The 22,765-nt window shown below is 36.6% G+C and overlaps 1 protein-coding gene across 3 annotated transcripts; it reads left to right on the plus strand.

Moving 5' to 3' along the window:
* The first annotated feature begins 7,905 nt into the window (after positions 1 to 7,905).
* LOC112048704 (7-methylguanosine phosphate-specific 5'-nucleotidase) lies at positions 7,906 to 20,310 on the plus strand. Of its 3 annotated transcripts, none has more exons than XM_024086350.2 (6): positions 7,906 to 8,087; positions 8,167 to 8,379; positions 8,907 to 9,066; positions 9,753 to 9,815; positions 11,142 to 11,271; positions 13,611 to 20,310. In XM_024086350.2, exons 2-6 carry the CDS (start codon positions 8,181 to 8,183, stop codon positions 13,944 to 13,946), a joined length of 888 nt encoding a protein of 295 aa, XP_023942118.2. In that variant the 5' UTR covers positions 7,906 to 8,087; positions 8,167 to 8,180; the 3' UTR covers positions 13,947 to 20,310. The 3 variants fall into 3 exon arrangements, with proteins under 3 accessions (XP_023942118.2, XP_023942117.2, XP_052737924.1); XM_024086349.2 differs by having other exon boundaries at positions 8,179 to 8,379; XM_052881964.1 differs by lacking the exon at positions 8,167 to 8,379.
* The last annotated feature ends 2,455 nt before the right edge of the window (positions 20,311 to 22,765 follow it).

Raw genomic sequence — 22,765 nt, forward strand, 5'->3', positions numbered from 1 at the left:
GTAATCTATGTAACAAATGGAGCATGACTGTATAAAAAATCAAAAAAAGAAAGAAATATATTAAATTGGTTACAAGCATGTTATCTAGTTATTATATTTTTTTTTATTCTTTACAAGTTAGTCCTTGACTCTATCTCACAACTCACCTGATGGTAAGTGATGATGCAATCTAAGATGAAAGCGGGCAAAATTTTTAGGAGTTGGATAATCCTCTTTCGGTTTCTACACGACATCTTACCGGAACGCTAAGTTACTTGGCGGCACGTCTAGTCTAATGCCGGTTGCCACGGCCGAAGCCTCCCACCAACCAGTCCTGGACCAATTGAGAAAACATCAATCGGCCCAGCCGGGGATCGAACCAAGGACCTCCATATTGTAAATCCACTGCGCCACGGAGGCCGTCAATCTTAATTAGATATATAAATAAACAACAAATAGAATTTTATTTTAATACTATGCAATCTCAACGAGGAACACATGAATAATGGTAATAAAGTTTTCCATTGGTGAAAGAATGTTCAAAATCGATTTAGCGGTTAAGAGGTGGAAGCGAACACTCACGTTCTAATTTTCTAAATACATATATATCTAAGCGACTAAAAACTCGTCGGTAACTTTGTTGCGATTGGTTGCTAGCGTAACTGTCAAAGCGTAGCTTGATCGGATCCTATATTTTAGTCATGATACATAAGCAGATCCCCGCGGTTTCACCCGCATAAGAATGGGCATTAAATATAGCATTTGTTCTTCGCTGATTGTGTAGCTTTCCATCGGTGAAAGAATTTTTAAAATCGGTTCAGTAGTTTCGGAGCCTACCCTACAAAGAAACTAAAAATTAAATCTTACCCCAAGGTCCCGGTGATTATCATTAAGTAACATTATAAATTAATGATGGATAAGTGTAACACTATATCAAAGTAGCAGCGCCCCGCGGTGTTACTCACGACAAATAAATATTGTATACAAGTTATTTATTTTTTCAGCGATAAAAACTAGCTTACTTATGTGTTTTGCAAGGTTATATAACCTATTTCCAATCCAAATTTCAGGTAATAATTAGGTTCAGTAGTAACAAATATTCATACCACCACCATAAATTTTTTTTCCCAAATCTCAAGAGACCATGGACTTTTCGGGACAATGAGTAGCCTTTCTGTTAATCCAAAGTATTATTTCCAGTTCAGTAGATGCGGAGTTGAAAAGTGACATACATCCATACAAACTTTCGCGTTTAAAATCATAATCATCATATCAGCCGATGGACGTCCACTGCAGGACATAGGCCTTTTGTAGGGACTTCCAAACATCACGATACTGAGCCGCCTGCATCCAGCGAATCCCTGCGACTCGCTTGATGTCGTCAGTCCACCTGGTGGGGGGTCGGCCAACACTGCGCTTACTAGTGCGGGGTCGCCATTCCAGCACTTTGGGACCCCAACGTCCATCGGCTCTTCGAACTATGTGCCCCGCCCATTGCCACTTCAGCTTCGCAACTCGTTGAGCTATGTCGGTGACTTTGGTTCTTCTGCGGATCTCCTCATTTCTGATTCGATCACGCAGAGATACTCCTAACATAGCTCGTTCCATCGCCCGCTGTGTGACTCTGAGCCTTCTTATGAGGCCCATAGTTAACGACCAAGTCTCGGAACCATAGGTCATCACTGGCAACACGCACTGTTCGAAGACTTTTGTCTTCAGGCACTGAGGAATTTCGGACGAAAAGATGTCGCGAAGCTTCCCGAATGCAGCCCATCCGAGTTGGATTCGACGGTTCACCTCTTTCTCGAAATTGGACCTACCTAACTGGATCATATGTCCTAGGTATATGTATTCGTCTACAATTTCGAGTGCAGCGTTCTCAACTATAACTGGGTGGAGCGATACATGAGCATTACACATTATTTTCGTTTTGGCCATGTTCATTTTTAGGCCCACCTGTTGAGAAACTCTGCTGAGGTCATTGAGCATGGCACTAAGGTCATCCAGAGTCTCTGCCATGATGACTACATCATCCGAGAACCGCAGTTGAGTGATGTACTCGCCATTAATGTTGATGCCAAGTCCGCCCCAGTCCAGAAGCTTAAAGACGTCTTCCAATGCGGCGGTAAATAGCTTCGGAGAGATCACATCTCCCTGACGCACTCCTCGCTGCAACTGGATTGGCCTCGTAGTCTGATCCTGAATACGGACTGACATAGTGGCGTTTTCGTACAAGCACTTCAACGCTTGGATATACCTGTAATCAATTCGGCATCTCTGCAATGACCTTAGCACAGCCCAGGTTTCCACCGAATCGAAGGCTTTCTCATAGTCCACAAACGCTAAGCAAAGTGGCTGGTTATACTCGTGAGTCTTCTGTATAACCTGCCGCAGCGTATGGATGTGGTCTATGGTACTAAAGCCTTTTCGGAAACCGGCTTGTTCGGGAGGCTGGAACCTATTAGCGAGACGATTCGTTATGACTCTCGAGAACAATTTGTAAACATGACTCAGCAGCGAGATGGGTCTGTAATTCTTCAGCAAGGTGTTGTCACCTTTTTTGAAGAACAGAACCACCACGCTCCTATGCCACGCCTCAGGCGTCGTGCCCTCGTGAATGACGGAATTGAACAATCGCTGAAGGACTTTAAGTATCGGTTTTCCACCCGCTGTCAGGAGTTCTGCTGTGATTCCGTCCTCACCTGGCGCCTTATTGTTCTTCATGTGTTTGAGAGCCACACTAATCTCGTATAGGCTGACGTCCGGGATATCTTCGGTATAGTGTCGGGTCAACTTGGCTCTGGGGTCTTTAGCCAAATTGGCAACAGGCTGCTGACTAGTCGTGTATAGCTGTCCATAGAACTTCTCGACCTCACTTAATAATCACTGTCACTCGGGCTTGGAAGAAATCAGATTACCGTGCTCGGTCTTCAAACGCGCCAGCTGCATCTGTCCAATAGACAGATCTCTGGCGAAAACTTTCGAGCCTCGATTGTTTTCAATCGCATTTTTAATACGCTCGGTATTGAAATTTCGCAAGTCGCTGATTTGCGACTTAGAGATCGTCTACTGATTTGTCGGTATTTTGACGCATCTGCTGAAGACTGTAATCTCATTTATTGCCTCTCTTCCATGAGTTTAAGTGTTTGGTCCGAGAACTTTTTGGTTCTTTTCGTACGGTGGGTCTTATAGAACTTAGACCCAATGGAATGGACAGTTTCCACGAACCTGTTGTTCAGATCGTCCACAGTTTCGCAATTTGCTAGGCAATCAAAGCGGTTCCGCAGTTCTAGTTGAAAGCACTCGGGGTTTTGAATATGGGCACGAGTAGGTCGGAGCGTAGACTTCACCAGTCGATACCGTTCCAGCTGAATGTTGATATTCAACGTGCCTCTAACCATTCGGTGATCGCTACCGGTTTTCACCCTATGGATCACAGAAACATCGTTGAATATTTGCCGTCTGGTAGACAAGATGAAGTCGATCTCGTTTTTCGTGGAACCATCGGGGCTCATCCAGGTCCATTTCCTGTGTGGTGGCTTCTTGAAGAAGGAGTTCATCATAAAGAGCCCCTCCTTCTCCATGAAGTCAGCCAACATTTGGCCCCTGTCGTTCCGTTGCCCATATCCAAATCGTCCAACTTTCAACTCTGAATCGCTTCGTTCGCCCAACTTTGCGTTAAAATCCCCCATCACAACATTGTAATAAGAGTTTGAGGCATGTATGGCTTTAGAAATATCCTCATACAATACCTCTACCTCCTCGTCGGGATGTGTCGAGGTCGGTGCGTAAACCTGTATAACCTTCAACGAATACCGTTTGGTAATTCGGAGGACCAGGAACGCTACCCTGCTCGACACACTCTCGACTTTTACAACATTGTTCACGAGGGACTTGTGAACGATAAATCCGACACCACCCTGGTGGTCGCCCTCCCGGTAGTAGAGCATGTTGCCGGATTCAAGGATTATCGAGCCCTCCCCCTCTCTTCGGACTTCAGACAATCCTATGACATCCCAGCGCAACTTGCTCATAACTTCTTCCAGCTCGATGACCTTTTCGTCGGACCTCAAAGTGCGTGCGTTGTATGTTGCCAGGTCTAGTCGTCGGGGTTGGCAGCGGAATCTCTTCCGGAGATTCTTAACACCCCTTGCCCCGCCGTTACCGTAACCGCTGCCAGAGCCAGGAATAGCGGGGCTGCCGGGGACTAGGGGCTGTGTTTTAGTTTGTTGGTCCATCTACAAAGGTTTGCCCGATACTGACCACGCTGGGCGCATGCGGGTTGGTCAGCGCAGGACCAAATTTCTCGCACCGGTGTCGCTGCTGCCCGACACCGGCCTGTGCCATTTGAAAATCTAGCCATTGTGAATGGATATACCGCCATTTGTCGGTCGCCAGAGCCTCGTCGGTCCATCTGCAGGGTGCACCACGAGCAGGTGAGGTTGGCAGTTGGGGAGACTGACTGGTACTAGCCTCCCCCTTACTCCCCATTCCATTCCCCATTCGCGTTTAAAATATTTATAGGTAAGCTCGTCAAATTACATTGGAGCAGTGCGATTTTAATAACTTCCATCTCCTCCTCTCTTTTATTGGTCGTACAGACTATTTTAGTAAAGTACTTCTGAAGATTACCCCATTTCAAAGAATTGTTACAAACTTACAAACTTTACCTCTTTATAATATTAGTATAGATTAACTCACAATGTTAGTTTCCACTGCCACTCCTCCGATCTCCTATTTTTTTAATAATTTCTAGAAATAAATAATAAGACAAAACAATATTTGCCTGCTCAGCTAGTCATATAAATAAAACTCTTGTGTCACAGTGTTAGTAGCCATACTCCTCAGAACCAGATTGACTGATTCTAATAAAATTTAATATGTATATTCAACAGGTCTAAAAAGTAGGCTGTTATCTATTTTTCATACCAATAGGTAAATATAAAGGATCCAACCCAATTTTTTGTAATAACTTTTAAACAAAGCTTGCCAGTTCAACTAATTTTTTTTATAAAATGAGAAATGATGAAAACCAAAAAGAAGAAGAACCAATTTAGCTTATACATATTCTTCTATCATTAACATTAAATACATTAGTTAACTTTAGTTAAAACTCAAGATGATTATCTTAGCATTCCATGGGTCCATGGTGCAGGTGCTGGGTCCTTCGTCCAGTAGAGAGAGACTGAACAGATCATTGGTCTTCATACCTACTGGTGAATGGTTAAACACCTGTTGGTATCAAGACCCGCGACCTGATGCAGTTTGTATGAACATATTTGATCATGATCAAATAGTTTTGACAGAGGGGTAACCTGTAGGGAGGCAAGTCCTGTAGAAGGTAATTCTGAAAAAAGGTCAGAGTTCATAAACTGAAAAAAAGATTATAATGGTAAATGAACCTATTTACAGTTCAAATTAATCAAACAAATAAAAACAACTTCTGCAATGATTAATCTGCTATCTAACTCTTTTTAAGAACACATTTTTAAGAGAATTCTAAATGAAATATATTTAAAGTATATATTAATTAAAACTAAGAATTACACAGTATATTAAATTTAAATTTATAATAAATAAAATAATTATAACAAATACACACCATCTAATTGTTCACCCAGAGGCAAGGTACCCAATACCATGCCATGGGAACTTAGAAGAACGTGAAATCTTTATGAAGCAGCGCCATCTACATCCTAGATTTAAGATTCCAGGATAGTAAATACAATTACATATGATGTGTACGTACTAGAATGTTTTTAGAGATTAAACCCGTGTAAGTACGGAAAAAAAACCGAAAAAAAAGAATTATTTATCCTTTTAATTTTGACGTGTAATAGAAAGAATGTGTTTGTATTTCTAAAGCAAAGGGATTATTAAAGAAAAACAGTAAGTGTACATTAATTTCAACGATTTTCCACATAGTCATTTGGCCTAGTGGTGCATAACAAATGTACAATATAATAATCCTGAGTTCGAGCCCGGGGTATCAATGGAAAACTTTTTGTCTTTTTTTTGTTTTTCTCAATAGGTTTCTTCAACTATTACAAAATCAAAAATGTCTCTCCTTTACAAAAAATATGCATTATTATTTTTATACTTTTTAGTATACTAAAAATACCGTATCTAGTCACTAGATGGTGCTATCACATTCGTTCCGAAAAAAGTTCGAGTAGCCTATCTATTTCCAATAATACACTGTAATCTTTGCCCAATACACTAGCGCTATTACCCCTCTGGCTAGCAAGGCTTAACCTTTGGGCCAAATAAGCGCCAGCTCTTGGGTCACCTGAAGCATGGACCAATTTGTCAGACATAGCATTAAAATTTTTTTTAGTATCTGTTGACCATGGGCCTAAAGTCTCAAAGGCAAGCGCCGCAAATACATAGTCATTCGATATGACCGAGTATTTACGACGCTTACAAAATTGAGCATTACAAATTTAAAGTTGATGAATCTTTTTTTATTAATGTGAGTACTTTTATATAAAATACATTGATATCTCAACCATTTTTAACTAAAAGGATCAAAAGATCTTGCACTTACTTTTGTAAGCGGTGATAAACGGCAAACCACAGATTTATTTAAATGGTACTACTACTTTGTAATACGGAATTTAAAAATAAATATCAATTCCGCCAATTCTCGCGTCCTTTTTCTTTAATTTACGGAATAATAAGTGCAAATGCAAAATCTGGTAAAATCTCGCCCACAAGGTAAAAATCAATATAAAATTAAAATGGATTATCCAGTGTTGCCAACTCTCCAAAATATTTATCCCTAAATTTTGTGTCAAAAACCCCTAAAATCGCCTTAATTATTGAGTTGTCCCCCTAAAAAATATAAATTCATAAAATTTTGAAATAATATGCTGTAATATGTTTCAAAAGTCTTTATTTAATACAGACAGAATATTACGTCTTTATCTGAGGATTCAGATTTTTTGAAATCTTGTCATGTTTTTTTATTCGATGAAAATTGCCGCCAGTTGCCTCAGAGTGGATGTAGAATAACGTATAATATGTCGTTATAAGTCGCTAGGTCAAGAAAGAAATATTAAAATTATCATCAATTTAAAAATATTAAAGAGTCAAAAAATCCCTAAAAATTTCAGACCCCTAAAAAAATCCCATTTCACTTATTTGCCCCCTAAATCTGCCCCCTAAAACCCCTAAGTTGGGAACCCTGGTATTATCTATGGTAAAAATATAAATGACAAGTGACAACTGACAAATGACAACTGACATGTGACAACCAACTAACAACGATGTTCGATGATCGAAATGCCAAACTTTCATGACATTGACACAACTACCAAAAGCATAGATACCATAGATGAAAGACCAAAAGTAGAAACCAGTAGACAGAGAAATCGCAGAAGTTGAGGGATGTCAATGAGTTAGTCTGTACTAAAGTTACTACTTTAGTAAAGTAAGTACTACTTTACTAAAGTAGTCTACATTCACATGAACCTAAAGTTACTCTTTTGGATTAAAAAAATACGTTATATACTTAAACTGTGAAACCTGCTAGCCACTACAGTTCAAACTCTATATTTGGCTATCATTGTAAGAGAATACTATAGCATGGGCTCACAAACTTGCAGCCTTCCTAATGTGAGGTATGACTGGCTATCGCAAGCTATGTCTATATTAGAATGCGACGGATGCCCTCTAATCTAAGAGTCTATTACTTTCTCTGTTTACGGCTTCCGTCGTAAACAGAATTGTTTCCTCATTGACATCCCTCAACTTCTGCGATTTCTCTGTCTACTGGTTTCTACTTTTGGTCTTTTATCTACGGTATCTATGCTTTTGGTAGTTGTGTCACTGTCAATGTCATGAAAGTTTGTCATTTCGATCATCGAACATCGTTGTCAGTTGGTTGTCACTTGTTAGTTGTCACTTGTGACTTGTCAACGTCATTTATATTTTCACCTTGTGAGCGAGATTTTGCCAGATTTTGCATTTGCACTTATTATTCCGTAAATTAAAGAAAAAGGACGCGAGAATTGGCGGAATTGATATTTATTTTTAAATTCCGTATTACAAAGTAGTAGTACCATTTAAATAAATCTGTAGTTTGCCGTTTATCACCGCTTACAAAAGTAAGTGCAAGATTTTTTGTTCTTTATAGTTAATTTTAAAGCTCTTTATTTAAAGAAAAGATTTATTTGAATGAAAAAGTAATTATTTCAGGTATGAAGATGATAACGAGTCTGAATGAAATTAAAGAACTTAATAAACCAAACGTTCACATTCGAGATAAGGAGGAACTGTTGAGAAAAATAAATCAAATTATAAGTGATGGCCATGAGAAATTACAAATAGTTACAGATTTTGATCACACATTGACAAGGCACAATATGGACAATGGAAAGACAGTACTTACTAGTTTTGGTAAATAATTAAGTAAAAAAAAATATTGTATATTTCATGGTAACATGAGACAAATACATGTTTTATTTTTTGGGTTACTGGAAAATTAAAACAAAGTAACAAAGGTCAAAGACTAACTTCCTTGATGGTCTATACAACAACAATACATGTACTCTAGAGTTCTTTTAACCATCCATTTAGCAGTCATCATTTTCCAACAATATATTTTTTTCATATAAACTTTGGAGAAAAAATTACTTTCTATTTCCTTTATTATTCTTTTCATTCTGAAATTTAGCACCACTGATTTCCCTTTTTCTCACTCATACAGCAGCAGTTTTAAGTTATAACGCCTGTTGAGCATCTATAGCATGACATATTTTTTTTTTCATAAAATTTAATTTTGTTTGTTTAAATTTGTAGGTACAAATATTTTTTTATTTATTTCTTTGGTGATTTCAGTCTCTACTTTTAGTGGCCAAACTCTGCTTATTTATTGTAAATTTGAAAAATATCAATTACTTAATGATTTATTTAATTTGTTCAAGGCATGTTCAGAGAATGCCCTTCAGTACCTCAGGACTATAAAGACGAGGAGCTGAGGCTTGCCGATATCTACAAGCCTATTGAGGTTGACTCCACCATGAGTATAGAGGACAAGACCAAACACATGGTAGTCTGGTACCTGGCTGCCCATGAGTTACTCAAGTAAGTAGTAAATGTCAACCCTAATACACCACAATCAGACATTATATCACAGTTGTTTGTAGTCCCCTTCTATTTGCTAAAAACAGTGTATTTATTTTTTATTTGCACATAACTGAAAAGTTGGAGGTGCCTGCCCCGGACCAGATTTGATCCTACACCCTCAGAATAAAAAAAAATTAATATTTGAAGCTGTTTTCTACCAACCCAATCAGCATTGGCCCGTATGGTGGAGTCCACCACTCCATGAGTGAGCAGTAAGAACCTCATTTATGAGTGTTACAAAACTGTATCTAAGATACAGTCATAGAGCAGCAGTACTGATCTTTTTTTTTCTAATTCTTTACAAGTTAGCCCTTGACTACAATCTCACCTAAAGGTAAGTGATGATGCATTCAAAGATGGAAGTGGGCTTTCGGTTTATAAACAACATTGTACCGGAATGTTAAGTCGCTTGGCAGGTACGTCTTTGCCGGTAGGGTGGTAATGGCTGAAGCCTCCCACTAGCCAGACTTGAACCAATTCAGAAAAATTTTATCGGCCCAGCTGGGGATCGAACCCAAGACCTGCCAGGAGGCAGCCAAATGCCACTGTGTATTACTTATCAATATAATTTCCTATTACATAGTACTATGAAACTTATAAGTTGTGCCTTAACACTATACTATATCAAAAAAACTTTGTTGCAGAGGTGTCAGATTTCCGAGGAAAGAACTCATTGAAGTGAGTCAAAAAATGACAGAATGCTTTCGGTATGTCTTTCATTTCATATGACTATTTTACAATGTACTATTTTTTCTTGTGTTCTTGCTAACCGTGTAAATTTATTAGGGGCAGCCAATGAGTGTGCAAAGAGAGACAGATTAAAAATGTAATGGGCCTGACCTCCTCAGACCAATTACTGTAGGATCTGCCCTTCTGTAAAAAGTATATGATCACAATCTAATGTGTTTTTACAAACTGCATCTAATAAAAAAAACATACATACAGCCGAACGTAGAACCTCCTCCTTTTTGGAAGTCGGTTAATAAAATAGAATTGGTGTTTCAAATTAAAATAACACGTGTGTATTACGATTAAAATTTATAGTTGTGTGTAGTGTAAGGACATAAGATATATTTATTGGTGTTAAATATTTTCGATGTGTGAGTTTACCTCGCACCCCTCAAAAAAAGTCACACAATTTTGTTGTTGAATTTGAGTGCAATAAAAGTCCAAAGGTACTCTGTCTGAAACATGATCCTATCTAAAATTCTGTTACTTTTTTTCAAGTTTCCTCACATAAAAAAATAATACAAACACTTGACACTGGCTCAATAGTTAGACGCGCGAAGCCAAGAAGTAATGTATAGTCCGATGCAAACATGATGTCTCGGGAATAAGCTGCGGTTGTCACTAAGCGTAGGTCGTACATAAAGTACGCTAAAATCAAGACGCGTGTGGCGAGCCGTGCCCCTGCGTTACCGCTGATACCTAAAATCTTGTATTGCGCACCTTAACGCACGATGTTCCGAAACTACATAAAGTTTGCATTGTACTGTAATGGGGTGAATTAATGGGGGTCCGCTAGTTTGCTGTACTTATATTACTGGTACATTATACAGGGTGCTCGGGAGTATTTGTCATAACTTCAAGGTAACGTGACCACTTATAGGAACCGAACTGCATAACTAATATTTTATTAACTATACAAAAAATATGTTTTTCATACAAAGTAATTCAAATAATACCGACTATCCATGTAACACACGCCTTTATGTAACAAAGCGACATTGTTGCATTTTAAAATATAAATACGTCATTATTAATAGAATATTTGCAAAATAAATATTGTTTACTGCGAAAATTATCGTTTTAGAACAAATATGTTCCTTGAATATTTTGAATTAATTTTTGTTAAAGAAGTTATGGGAAATACTGCCGAGCACCCTGTATAGGCGAGCGCTTGACTGCAATCATGCTAGACAGTAATTGATGATGCAGCCTATGTTAGAACGTGCATGCCTAGAAGATGCCTATAGACTCTTTACTTGATACCCATATTGTAGGTTTTTTTATTATGGTGTAAAATGTATCAGGACGGGCGTGAAGGATTTGATATCGTGGAGCGAGCGGCAGCAGGTGCCCGTGCTCGTGTTCTCGGCGGGGCTCGGCGAGTGCGTGGTGGCGGCGCTCACTGCGGCCAACTATATGCTGCCTCACGTTAAGGTATTACTTACTATATCTATACTAATATGTCCATACTAAGTTTTGCCTAGTACTGACCACGCTGGGCATGCGGGTTGGTCAGCGCAGAGCTAGATTACTCGCGCCGGTATCGCTGTTGCCCGACACCGGCCTGAGGCATTTCATAGTCTAGCCCTTGGAAATGGATATACCGCCATTTGTCGGTCGCCAGAGACTCGTCAGTCAGACTACAAGCCCTTGACCAAAAATTACCTGTGAAATGACCCAACGTGAATAACGCTTAGAAGGCTGTTACTACATCAGAAAATAACTCTGAACACTATGCCGTCATTTCTGAGCGGTACAGTGAGTGAATGGAATTTCTCCGGTACAAATGATGAATTACGACTAATTATAATTGTACGGCTTTGTTATAGTGTTAAAGATGATTAAAAATAAATTTCGAAAATCCTAGTGCCGTACTAAAATAGTGGTGCCGGATTGATTGATTGTCGACAATTGCAGAAGCAAAATAGGTCATTTATTATTATTATTTAGTACGGCATTTGTGCAATTCGTTTTATACACATATGCAGATACTTTACCCGAAAACGGCGTACATTTTTCCAGCGCAGGAGTCGAAATATAAGGGTCGCAAGCCTTACTCTTCACTTGCGTACTCACCTGTACCGAAATGACGGCATAGTGCTCAGAGTTATTTTTAACCGACTTCAAAAAGGAGGAGGTTCTCAATTCGGTCGGTATTTTTTTTTTTTTTTTTTTTCTTATGTATGTACACCGATTACTCAAAGACGCCTGGACCGATTTCAAAAATTCTTTTTTTGTTCGAAACGGTATAGCCCCCATTTGGTCCCATTGCCATCATGTCAAGATCTGATGGTGGAATCCTGGAGAAATTGAGGGGAACTTTCGAAAATTATATGGGTGTCTAGTGTGTTCGTATACTTTTCCTTTTAGTACTTTTAAGCACTATAATTTCATGAAGGTTTAAAGTCGATCTGATGATGGAGCCATAAAACAGACGAGGGAACTCCTCGGCGATTCACAGCAGTTACCTTGTGTTTGGGCTTGATTAATTTGTATTAATGAGAACTTTCCACATAGACAGGTTGTGACTGTCATTTAGGGGTTTGGTGATGAAGACCAAGGACAATTAAGGGAACTCCTTAACAGTTTACAGTAACTACCTTGTGTTTGGCCTTGATTAATTCGTATTGCTGAGAACTTTCTACCTATATGAGTTGTGTCTGTTATTAGGGGTCTGATGATGAAGACCAAGGTCATTTAAGGGAACTCCTTAACGGTTTACGGTAGCTACTTTGTGCTTGGGCTTGATTAATTTGTATTGCTGAGAATTTTGTACCAAGATGGGTTGTGACTGTCATTAGGGGTCTGATGTATTCGTTTGAGATGAAATTTTACACTAAAAATGGAAAAATAATAAAAATTTTAATAAAAAAAATACAACCGACTTCAAAACCTAAAAACGTACCCGCTAAACTAAAAAGCGAAAAATAACATCATAATATGTTCTACCTGCTGATCAGTATGAAGGCGGTGCTTAGCCGGTGTTGTCTTAATTAAAGCCATTTCTGACAGGACCACATGAAACAACACTGTCTGCAAAATCTAAATCTATAAGATATTCTCACATGGCTTGAATGCTGATATAACCTCACCTGCAGATGGATAAGACTACAAGCCCTTGAACAAAAATTACATGTGAAATGACCCATTTCACATGTAATTTTTGTTCAAGGGCTTGTAGTCTTATCCATCTGCAGGTGAGGTTGGCAGTTGGGGAGGCTGACTGGTACTAGCCTCGATTAATACGTAAATCGATCGTAAAAATCGATTAATACGCGGACGAAGTCTGGCAAATATGTACCGCCAAGCGTTCCGGTACGACGTCGTGTCAAAACTTCTACTCTTAACAAGTTGGCCCGCTTCCATCTTAGATTGCATCATCACTAAAAAAAAAACCTAAATATATTTATTAAGGTATATTTATTTATATGATTATTTATTATGTTCTTATTATTAATTATTAATTAGTAACACTTCTTCTTGTTGTTTCCGCCCGCGTCACCACATGGCTCCACGGAAGACCAGCGCTGCGCTGGTGCATCCATCACTAGCGTAGCACATGCTGAGTGGTGACCATTTTGTTACCACACACATCATTTTTTTTTTGGATTTAATTTAATTTTATTAGTTTAATATCTTTTATTTATTAGTTCACTATATTTTTAAAATTACTTTCTTTAGTTTTTAAGTATTTGTTGTCTTTTGTGTATTATGTGTGTGTGTATCCAAATAAAATAATTTTCTTTCTTTCTAAATTATACATTCAATTGCAGGTAGTTTCAAACTTCCTCGCGTTGGACGAAAACGACACAGTGATAGGAATAAAAGGGGACGTGATTCACACGTACAATAAGAACGAAGCCGCCATAAAGGACACGGAGTATTACACCATGGTGAAGGAGCGGAACAACGTTCTCCTCATGGGGGACAACATCGGGGACGCGGGGATGGCGGAGGGGATGGAGCACTGTGACGTCATCGTCAAAATAGGCTTCTTAGGACGGAACACGGAGGCGAACCTGCAGAGCTATATGGACAAGTTTGATGTAGTACTGGTGAATGAGCACACTATGGATGTGGCTAATGCTATATTGAATATGGTGTTGTGAATTTTGTTTTAGACATTTAGTTCTTTTTATGCTCTGACCACATTGATGGTAAACTTCGCCGTACAGATAATAATTGACGTGTTTTTTTTTAGTGGTCAATAAATAAAAATTTCAATGCGTTCCGATTTGTTGACGACTATCTGACGACGCGCGGTTTCACCCGCGTGATTTCCGTTCCCGTAGAAATACTGGGATAATCGCCTTCCTCGATAAATGGGCTAACACTGAATTGCCTTCCTCGATAAATGGGCTAACACTGATTTTTTTTTTTAAATGGAAGCAGTAGTTTCTGAGATTAGCACGTTCAAACAAACAAACTCTTCAGCTTTATAATATTAGTGTAGATATACAACGATGATTTTTGTCAAATTATCCTGTGGCGTGCACTTTATAGATGGATACATAATCCTACCCTGAGGACAGATACATTGTCAATAAAAACCTTTATTGGGGAAGCAATTAAAAAAAATTTGTGTAATTTGTACGGACAATACCTACCCTAATTAAAAATATTGTGGATGCCAATGGTCCTGACAACATCTATGGATTATGCTTAACAACCAACATTAATCATCGTCACAACTCATAGGTTATTATGCGCCCAGTTTGAATGGGGTAGAACCTTGTCGAAGTAAACTTAGATGCTACGTAGTATACTATGACAAGGTTCCATTAGGCACGAAGGTTAATACCCATTAATGTGGTCCCAGTATCAGAAGTCTTGCAAAAACTGTTAATTTATGGTTTTAATGTCGTCACTGACTAAATATGTCATTGTAAAGTGGACGTCCATAGACTAACTATGGACGTCCACTTTCTTAATGATAGACGTGCATTCACACAAACACCATGTGCTTGAATGGATCCCTGGATGATTTGAAAATTCAATTGGAACCGATAGATGGTGTCCTGATCGCTATTTCATGAAAAACCGAGTTTGCCAAATGCGACGTCCGTCGGGTTTTATAGTGAAGTCTAAACTAGTTTTTTTTCAATAAAGACCTCATTTAGTCAGTGATGACTTTAACATCGCGTTGTTCCATTTTTTTTTTTACTCAAGTTGAGTATAAAATATCTTATTGATATTATGGGTTTTTATTTTACTTCGCTCATTTCATAATAATTATTCTTTGTTTTTAGCTAATGATATTTAGTAGGTATTTGCAGGTCTTGTATGAATAACTACATAAAAGTTAGAATTATATTTCTATTATACTCAACTTTATTGAAGTTCGTGCAAGACTTGTAAAACGAAACCACTGTGAAAACTAAAACTTTATATTGTAATATTTTTTTTTTTGTATAAAAGAGAAGAACAAAGTTCTATTTATTTATTAAGTAGATTAAATTTTGCACAGCTGCTTTATTTACTAGCTAACACTATTTATAATGCTTTAGACCATAGGTTCTCAAAGGTAACGCAGCCTTGTGGGCGTTTGGGATTTTTAGGACCCAGAAAAAGTTGATATTTAAATGACAAACGAAGTAGGCAGGTTAAAGTAACTAAACTGGCTAAAACAGAACACAGTGTGAAAATTCATTAAATTTAATGGTTTAAAAAAATTTCGTTTCAAACGATTTTTTAATTATATGTGGTATTAAGTGCTTTAGTTAAAAAAAAAACCTCCTAGAGGATGGTGTGCAAAGTAAGGTTGAGAACCTATGCTTTATATTCTACTGAAATAATATGGAATGAAATGGAAATTTCCAACTGGATTGCCAACTCAGTAGATTATTATAATATACCTAATGTTTTCAGTGTAGCGTAGCCAAAAATGGTAAAATATATTTTGTGTTTAACATATAACAGAATCTCTGATATAAATAAACTGTCATACTCTCTTATAGCCAAATTATATTCTTTTTCAATATTGACAATAATCCTCTGTTGTACTTTTTAGGGAAAGACATTTTTCTGTAATATTTCACTTTATTTTAAAATTAGAGGGCTGTGTTTGCATCATTTTTTGGAGCATAAAATTCTGGATAAACGCGTGCAAAGATACTAAGTCCAAGCATCTATTTTACTGTAAATAAGCAGATCACATAAATGCCCTTTCTTATTCTATTTCATTATTATTGACTTCATTTAATAAGAGCTTTCAATTTTATTTTAACGCATTTAATTTTTGTGTTAGCTCAAGATTAGATTAGCCAGTTATATAACTGATTAGATCATAATGATCTGTCGGCGCTGACTATTCAAGCTACCTCTACCATAAAAGTCCTGAAGTCACGGAGCGTTGACAGAGAACTTCAGAACATTCACATCGATCGCACATAGATTAACATTTGAGAAGTTAATTGGACAGGAATGTAATTAATCAATAACTACTTTATCTGTATCCAACTTTATTTTAGCCTCTCTAGTTTTTGGTCAACATAACCAGAGACTAGAGATTATTTGTGAAAGGTTGATATACCGAGTCTTACAATGTAGCCACCATAGTGCAAGTTATAAGTAACTATCCTTATAGTTTATAAATCTTATCAGTTAAATGACTGGCTATTTGTATATTTCAATATAATTTCATATGTGGGAAAAATCAACTTGTCTTATGTTATTCCTTACGTACGTTAGATACTTAAATTAGGTATCTTTGGACTAAATAAACACGGCAAGACGCTTTAATTTGAAAATAAAGCTTCAATGAAATATAGCATTTTTTGCCTATGGTTGATATTGATAACTATGTCTTTTAATAATACTGGAATTTTATAAGCGTGCTTATGTTAAAAGTAACAAGTACAACTCTTGGTTGTTTTAATGTGACATCTTCCAATAGAAGATTGTGCATTCCACAGACTATAAGTCCATTGTCATTAATAAGATGAACTGTTTTTTTTTTGGATTTTACCGAATCCTATTTAACATAGCCAATCCCTCATATTATAAACATTTTGCGTCTTTGACGAAAAAATGGGTTATGAATGGGTTATATAGTTGGAAGTGAAAAATAAAACAAATATTGTAATGAAATTAAATATTTCGTTATTATTATCATATTATTATAAAACAACACGTATGAATATAAATGTATTTTCTAGTCACCACTGTGCTTGTTACTGCGTACTCTACATACAATCATATTTATTATAACACATATTATATTATACTTCTCATTAAAAAAACTTTTTTATAAGAAGTATAGACATTAAGATGCATCCGTTACTTCTCATTAGCACGAGTTTTTTCAACGGACGGTAAAAAGCGTCTAAATATAGTATGAAGTTAAATGAAGGTCTATTTCCAACGCCCAAAATTGAAAATGCAACACTGCTCGTAAAAATGCGTTGTGTCTTAAAAACTCTGTAGTATGAACATAATATACTTGCGAATACATTTGTTGTATTTGAACGCTTTTTTAACGTCCGTTAAAAAAATTTCGTGCGATTGTGGGCATAGGCTTAGGCTACACTGAGCCGCGATTTTTGAGGTAAATTAGCGCGAAATTTCGAATGTTAAGCGTCGTCACCATTGTATAGAATAAATGATTCGGAGAAAACGTACAATATTATTAATTATTGGATATGTTTGAAATTTCGCTGATATGCTGTTTACCATAATGATTAATATTAGATAGTTTTAAGAGTCATTCGCATCGCGACTTTCTATAACTTTATTACTTTTCCAAACAAAAAAAGAATAATGTATTTATTTATGTATTTGGTTTTCCAGTAAGTATGTATTTCGAAAGTTGCTAATTGTTTGGATACTTGATTGAATCTAAAACCCGTTGCTAACAAAGATGCACCTTAACTTATGAGAAACAGGCCGTGAATATATACTAAAGAGGCACAATTATCCTGACGAGAGTAAGTGGGCGGATAATTCTGCCTCTGAGTATATTATAAAACATTAAGCTGTAAACAAAGTATTTGAGCGACCGAATTCAGGAAGATCTATTACTACAACTCGCCACCAAATTCAACTAGTGAGATTTTTTTAGATATTATTAGTGAAGTGGTGCAAATTTTTTCTTATACGTACGACTATTATGTTCTATTTCGGGATGCGTACCAATTGTAAAAGCGTTAAAATCTGCTATAATTGACGTAATTGGTATACGCGAGCATACATAACATTATAGGCTAAGAGCCCGTGAATCCCAGACGTTCGTCATTTTATCAAAGCTGAAAGTTTGTCAGCTCATGCTCCTCCCATAAGTAAGCTAATTAAAGAGTTTGGACTGTGGTGGTTTTAGGAGGTAGCAGGTATTAAGGATCCAGACCCTCAACCGTCTAAGTATAAAGTGTAATTTTTTCATGTTTTCCTCAGCATAATATGAGAAATTATATTCCCAGTCGTCACTCACTTAGCTTGGCGGCAATCTTACGAAAACACCAATTAGTTTGAAACTTCAATGGGGCGGCAATGTTACGAAAAATACCATTTAGTTTGAAACTTCAAATGTCTCTAGCGAAAGGTTGCGATTGAGCCAAGTGTCTGGCAAAACTAGGAGCATGAGCTGACAAACTTTCAGCTTTTATAAAATGACGAAGGTCTCGCTGTCGCTGGCTCTCCGTTTAATATACAATCGAGAATGTAGGCTTTACCTCTGAAGTGTAAGTTAGCTACATCACATTTAGTCTCGCGATAACAAAAATGTAACATTTAGTAATCGCGCCAGTTTCATGGCAATCATGTGAACAAAGTATCATGATCGTAGCTGACTCGCGACGACGTACTATTTGTGAGTAGCTTCAATCACCTGTGTGCCTAGTCGCAGTTGATGCTTTGACTATCGCGTAAACGTAAACGCGAATTTCTTAGGAATTTAAACAGAGCCATCTATTGGCACTATTGTACAACTGTTTCAATTGCATATAAATTCGCGTTTACGTTTACGCGATCGTCACAGTATGAAAACATTGAAAACTCCCACTACGCACTCTGAAGTTGGCCTTACTCCGATAGGACTAGTCGAATAAAATTAAAAATACTGTCTGATTATACGCTCTTAATAATACCCAACGGTAGCTAACACAATAAACACTGCCAGTATACGTGTTTTACATATAATTCATACATTTAAATGCTCTAAAATACTAGTTAAAATGTTCGAATAATAAAAAAAAAAACAATCAAAAGAAATGCAACATTACTAGTAAACTTGTTATGGCAAAATAGATCAGTGGTATTTCTTATTTACGACCTCAGACTATAGAAAAAGATACGAGTCGGTGATATTACGAAATATTTTATTACCCTCATTCAGCAAATAAATCTATCGTTCATATAGCCGTTTACGTTAACGGACATTCTATCGCGTTTTCTGTGTACGTAAAACGCGTGGTTAGCTAGATGACGAACTCATTTATAGTTATTATATTTTATTTGCGCGTTACAAAAAATGTTATTTAACGCATATTTATCTCTGTGGGCGACAATACGTGTTCTTGTGAATGAATCAAAAACACACCTTTGGATAAATGAATCTACCGCCAATTCCTCTTGCTCCCTTCTCTTGCTATACTCGACACCTGAACCGCGGAGATTTCTATATCAGACTTTTCTATATTAGAATTTTATTTTTATCGAACAAGACGTGTACCGCCAAGCGACTTAGCGTTCCGGTACGATGTCGTGTAGAAACCGAAAGGGGTGTGGATTTTCATCCTCCTCCTAACAAGTTAGCCCGCTTCCATCTTAAATTGCATCATCACTGCAGGTGAGATTGTAGTCAAGGGCTAACTTGTAGAGAATAAAAAAAATCTGTCGCGCAACTTTTACCCATGCCTTATTCTATAATCTGAGTATACAATAAATCCTGGTAATGCTGTTTAAAATAAGCGTTTACTCGTTGATATTTATGTCTTATTAATACTATAATTTTGTTGCCAAATTATAGTTTGAATTATATTACGTCTTTATATTGACCGGTACCAAGTAACACGAGAGCTGTATATAATATAGTTTGTATCCAGATATAATTCTCGTCAAACGAATAGTATCTAAAGTAGCAACACGCCAAACTGTGCAGGTATAATAACCCTGTTGGGAGGGTGCCAGCGATGCCCCGCTCGAACGACTTCATACCCGCCCAGTCCTCTATGCCCCCACGCGCTCGACTTCACACCCGCGCAGTCCGTTCCCCCCGTCGCCCGCATATCAAGGGAGTGTCATCAACGAACTTGACAAGCTATATTTGTGTTCACTTGGATGACTATTTGTTTCCGAGAACTTATACTATTATACTTAAAATATTAAAGTTTTGAGCTTTCGTGATAATTGGTATGGCTTTTTTCATGCATTTGTTAAGAACTACCTCATTTGTAACTTGATATTTAAATGCCATGTTTTTTTAGATATGTAACGCTATTTTTTAAATACTTAATAAACAAAGTACCATTGCTGCAATTATTGAATACTTTTTAATACCAATTGTGATAGTATGAAATAACTACATTTAGGGTTTTTTTTTGTATGGGTGAAATGATAAAAGATCTTAATTTTCAATAATATGGCAAGACGTTCCAGACACTACAGTGAACAAAATGACTGGAAAATACATAGTTCATGCGATATCCTATTTAGTTTCTAAATTAAACTCAACGAATTAAAGGCTCTAAAATAAACAACAGTCTTAGAACATACAAGGTATTTACACAAATATTTTATTTTATATAAAAAATATCCTACTGTACATATAACAATTATTATCCATTGTAGAAATATATATTTTAATGTATGTACAATTAGTAACAGTATTAATAAAAATAGTCAAATCTTTAGGAATCATCTAGGGTCTAGACATAGGCAGAGTCGCGGAGAAACACACTGGTCGCTTGCTCGTAGTGGAAGGCACTTTGTAACAAACATTTTAATTGTAGATATGATACACACGACAGGCTTGGGGCAGCTCGGGGTTGTGGCAACTATAATTTGGACCCTAAACACTAAAAATATAAAAAAAAATTACAAAGAAATATCTTGGTCTTATTTAAAATTTTATTAGGGGCAAATTTTATATCAATATCTTTGTTTGTATAAATAAAGAAAATTATTATTATTATTATTATTATCATCAATAAAAAAAAATCAGTGAAAGCGTTCCCGAAATGACGATCATGTATCGTCATTCCGGGAACGCTTTCACTGATTTATTTTTTATCGATTAAAAATAAATACTGAAATAGATAACAAATATAGCAATAAAAAAATTAGAGTAAAAGCGTTCCCAGAATGATATTTCGTACAGGGTCCAATTTTAATAGTATATTTGGATTTAACAAGTGATAAAATATACAGTTTGGGCGGCACATCTACAATTGAAATATTTGCTTTATAATGTTATTGTTAATCAAGCTTTTGTACGCTGTTGTTTATAAACTTTATATTCTGTAACACGATGAAAATAACAAAATAAAACATTGGAAATTACAATGTATTTAATTTACCCAACTGCTACATAGGAGCCACTTAATTTGTAGCGTACAGGTTTTTTCAACAATTTATTTACTTCTATCAAATCTGGACTCAAAGAATTTGCTTGAATCTCAACTAAAGCATAACTAAAACATATAATTTAGGAGTCTGTTAATATACAGGGTGATGGGGAGTATTTCCCATAATTCAGGTTATATTCTTTACCGAAAATTAGTTAAAAATGTTCAAAGAACATTCTAAAATTGATATTTTCGGATTCTTATGAATAATATTTCTTTTGTAAATAGTTCCTAAAACGTGTCCCGTATACGCATCCTTATATTTATGACAAAGGGGGTGTGTTACATGAATAGTCGGAATTATTTGAATTACTTTGTATGAAAACTTTTATTTTTTTAGTTAAAAAATTATTAGTTATGAAGTTCGGCTCCTATAAGTAGACTCGTCAACACCTTGAAGTTATCTGAAATACTCCCCAAGCACCCTGTATAATCTGAGGTTTATCAATATTCCTATAATAGTCATGCGAGACTGTTCTGATTACATTGCAGTCTTGAAACTGTCTAGGGTTGGTCCCAAAGTCTCAATGAAGCAATTTAACATTCGAGTAAGATAGTTTAGTTAACAGTATTATTAAATAGTATACGCCATTTCAGTCATCATTTTATTAATTATTTCAGACAGGCTCATTATATCATTATTTTTTTTAATTAAGTCTTGTTTTTCCTTCACTAACACTTACTCTTTACTAATGACATATAGGTATATGTATTGAAAAGGTACAGTATGAGATAAGCAAGGTAATGGTATAGTGAACATTACCTATATTAATAGATAGAAAAGAATGGAATGTGACTTTTTTTATATATCGCGACAAGTGTATTTCTCTCGTCCGAACCAAATCAAATAACTTCTGAAAGATATTTAAATTATTTGTTACATTTCAAAATTTTGGGTGTCAAATTACTCCACTTTCAATATGCCGATAAGTTATCAATGACTCACAGACATAGTTAAAAACATCAAGTCCACATTTGCACAGTATTTGTATTTTTTGGAATTCATAGAATAATTAAAAACCTCCAGAAGTCATGAGCTAAGGTGTTACAGAATGCCTAAACGCGTTCAGTCTCCGACAAGGCAAGTAAGCTATGACACGAAGGAAGCCAGATTGTCTAGTTCATACGAGCTCATACAAAAATACACCACTCTCTACATTCAAGGGTACAACACTATCTATCTATCACACGTTGAACATAAATGAACACGAATGACACCGGTTTCCGAAACCGATGTTCAGAGCCACGAGTGAGTTTTTGCTTCGCCAACTCTAGCAAACATCGACTATAGTCCGATAAATATATAGTCAGTGGAATGACAAGTGCAACTGTCACTGAAATGTCATTTTACTGACTGGAATTAAATAATC

This window comes from Bicyclus anynana, chromosome 6, assembly GCF_947172395.1.
Source record: "Bicyclus anynana chromosome 6, ilBicAnyn1.1, whole genome shotgun sequence".
NCBI classification, from domain to species: Eukaryota; Metazoa; Arthropoda; class Insecta; order Lepidoptera; family Nymphalidae; genus Bicyclus; species Bicyclus anynana.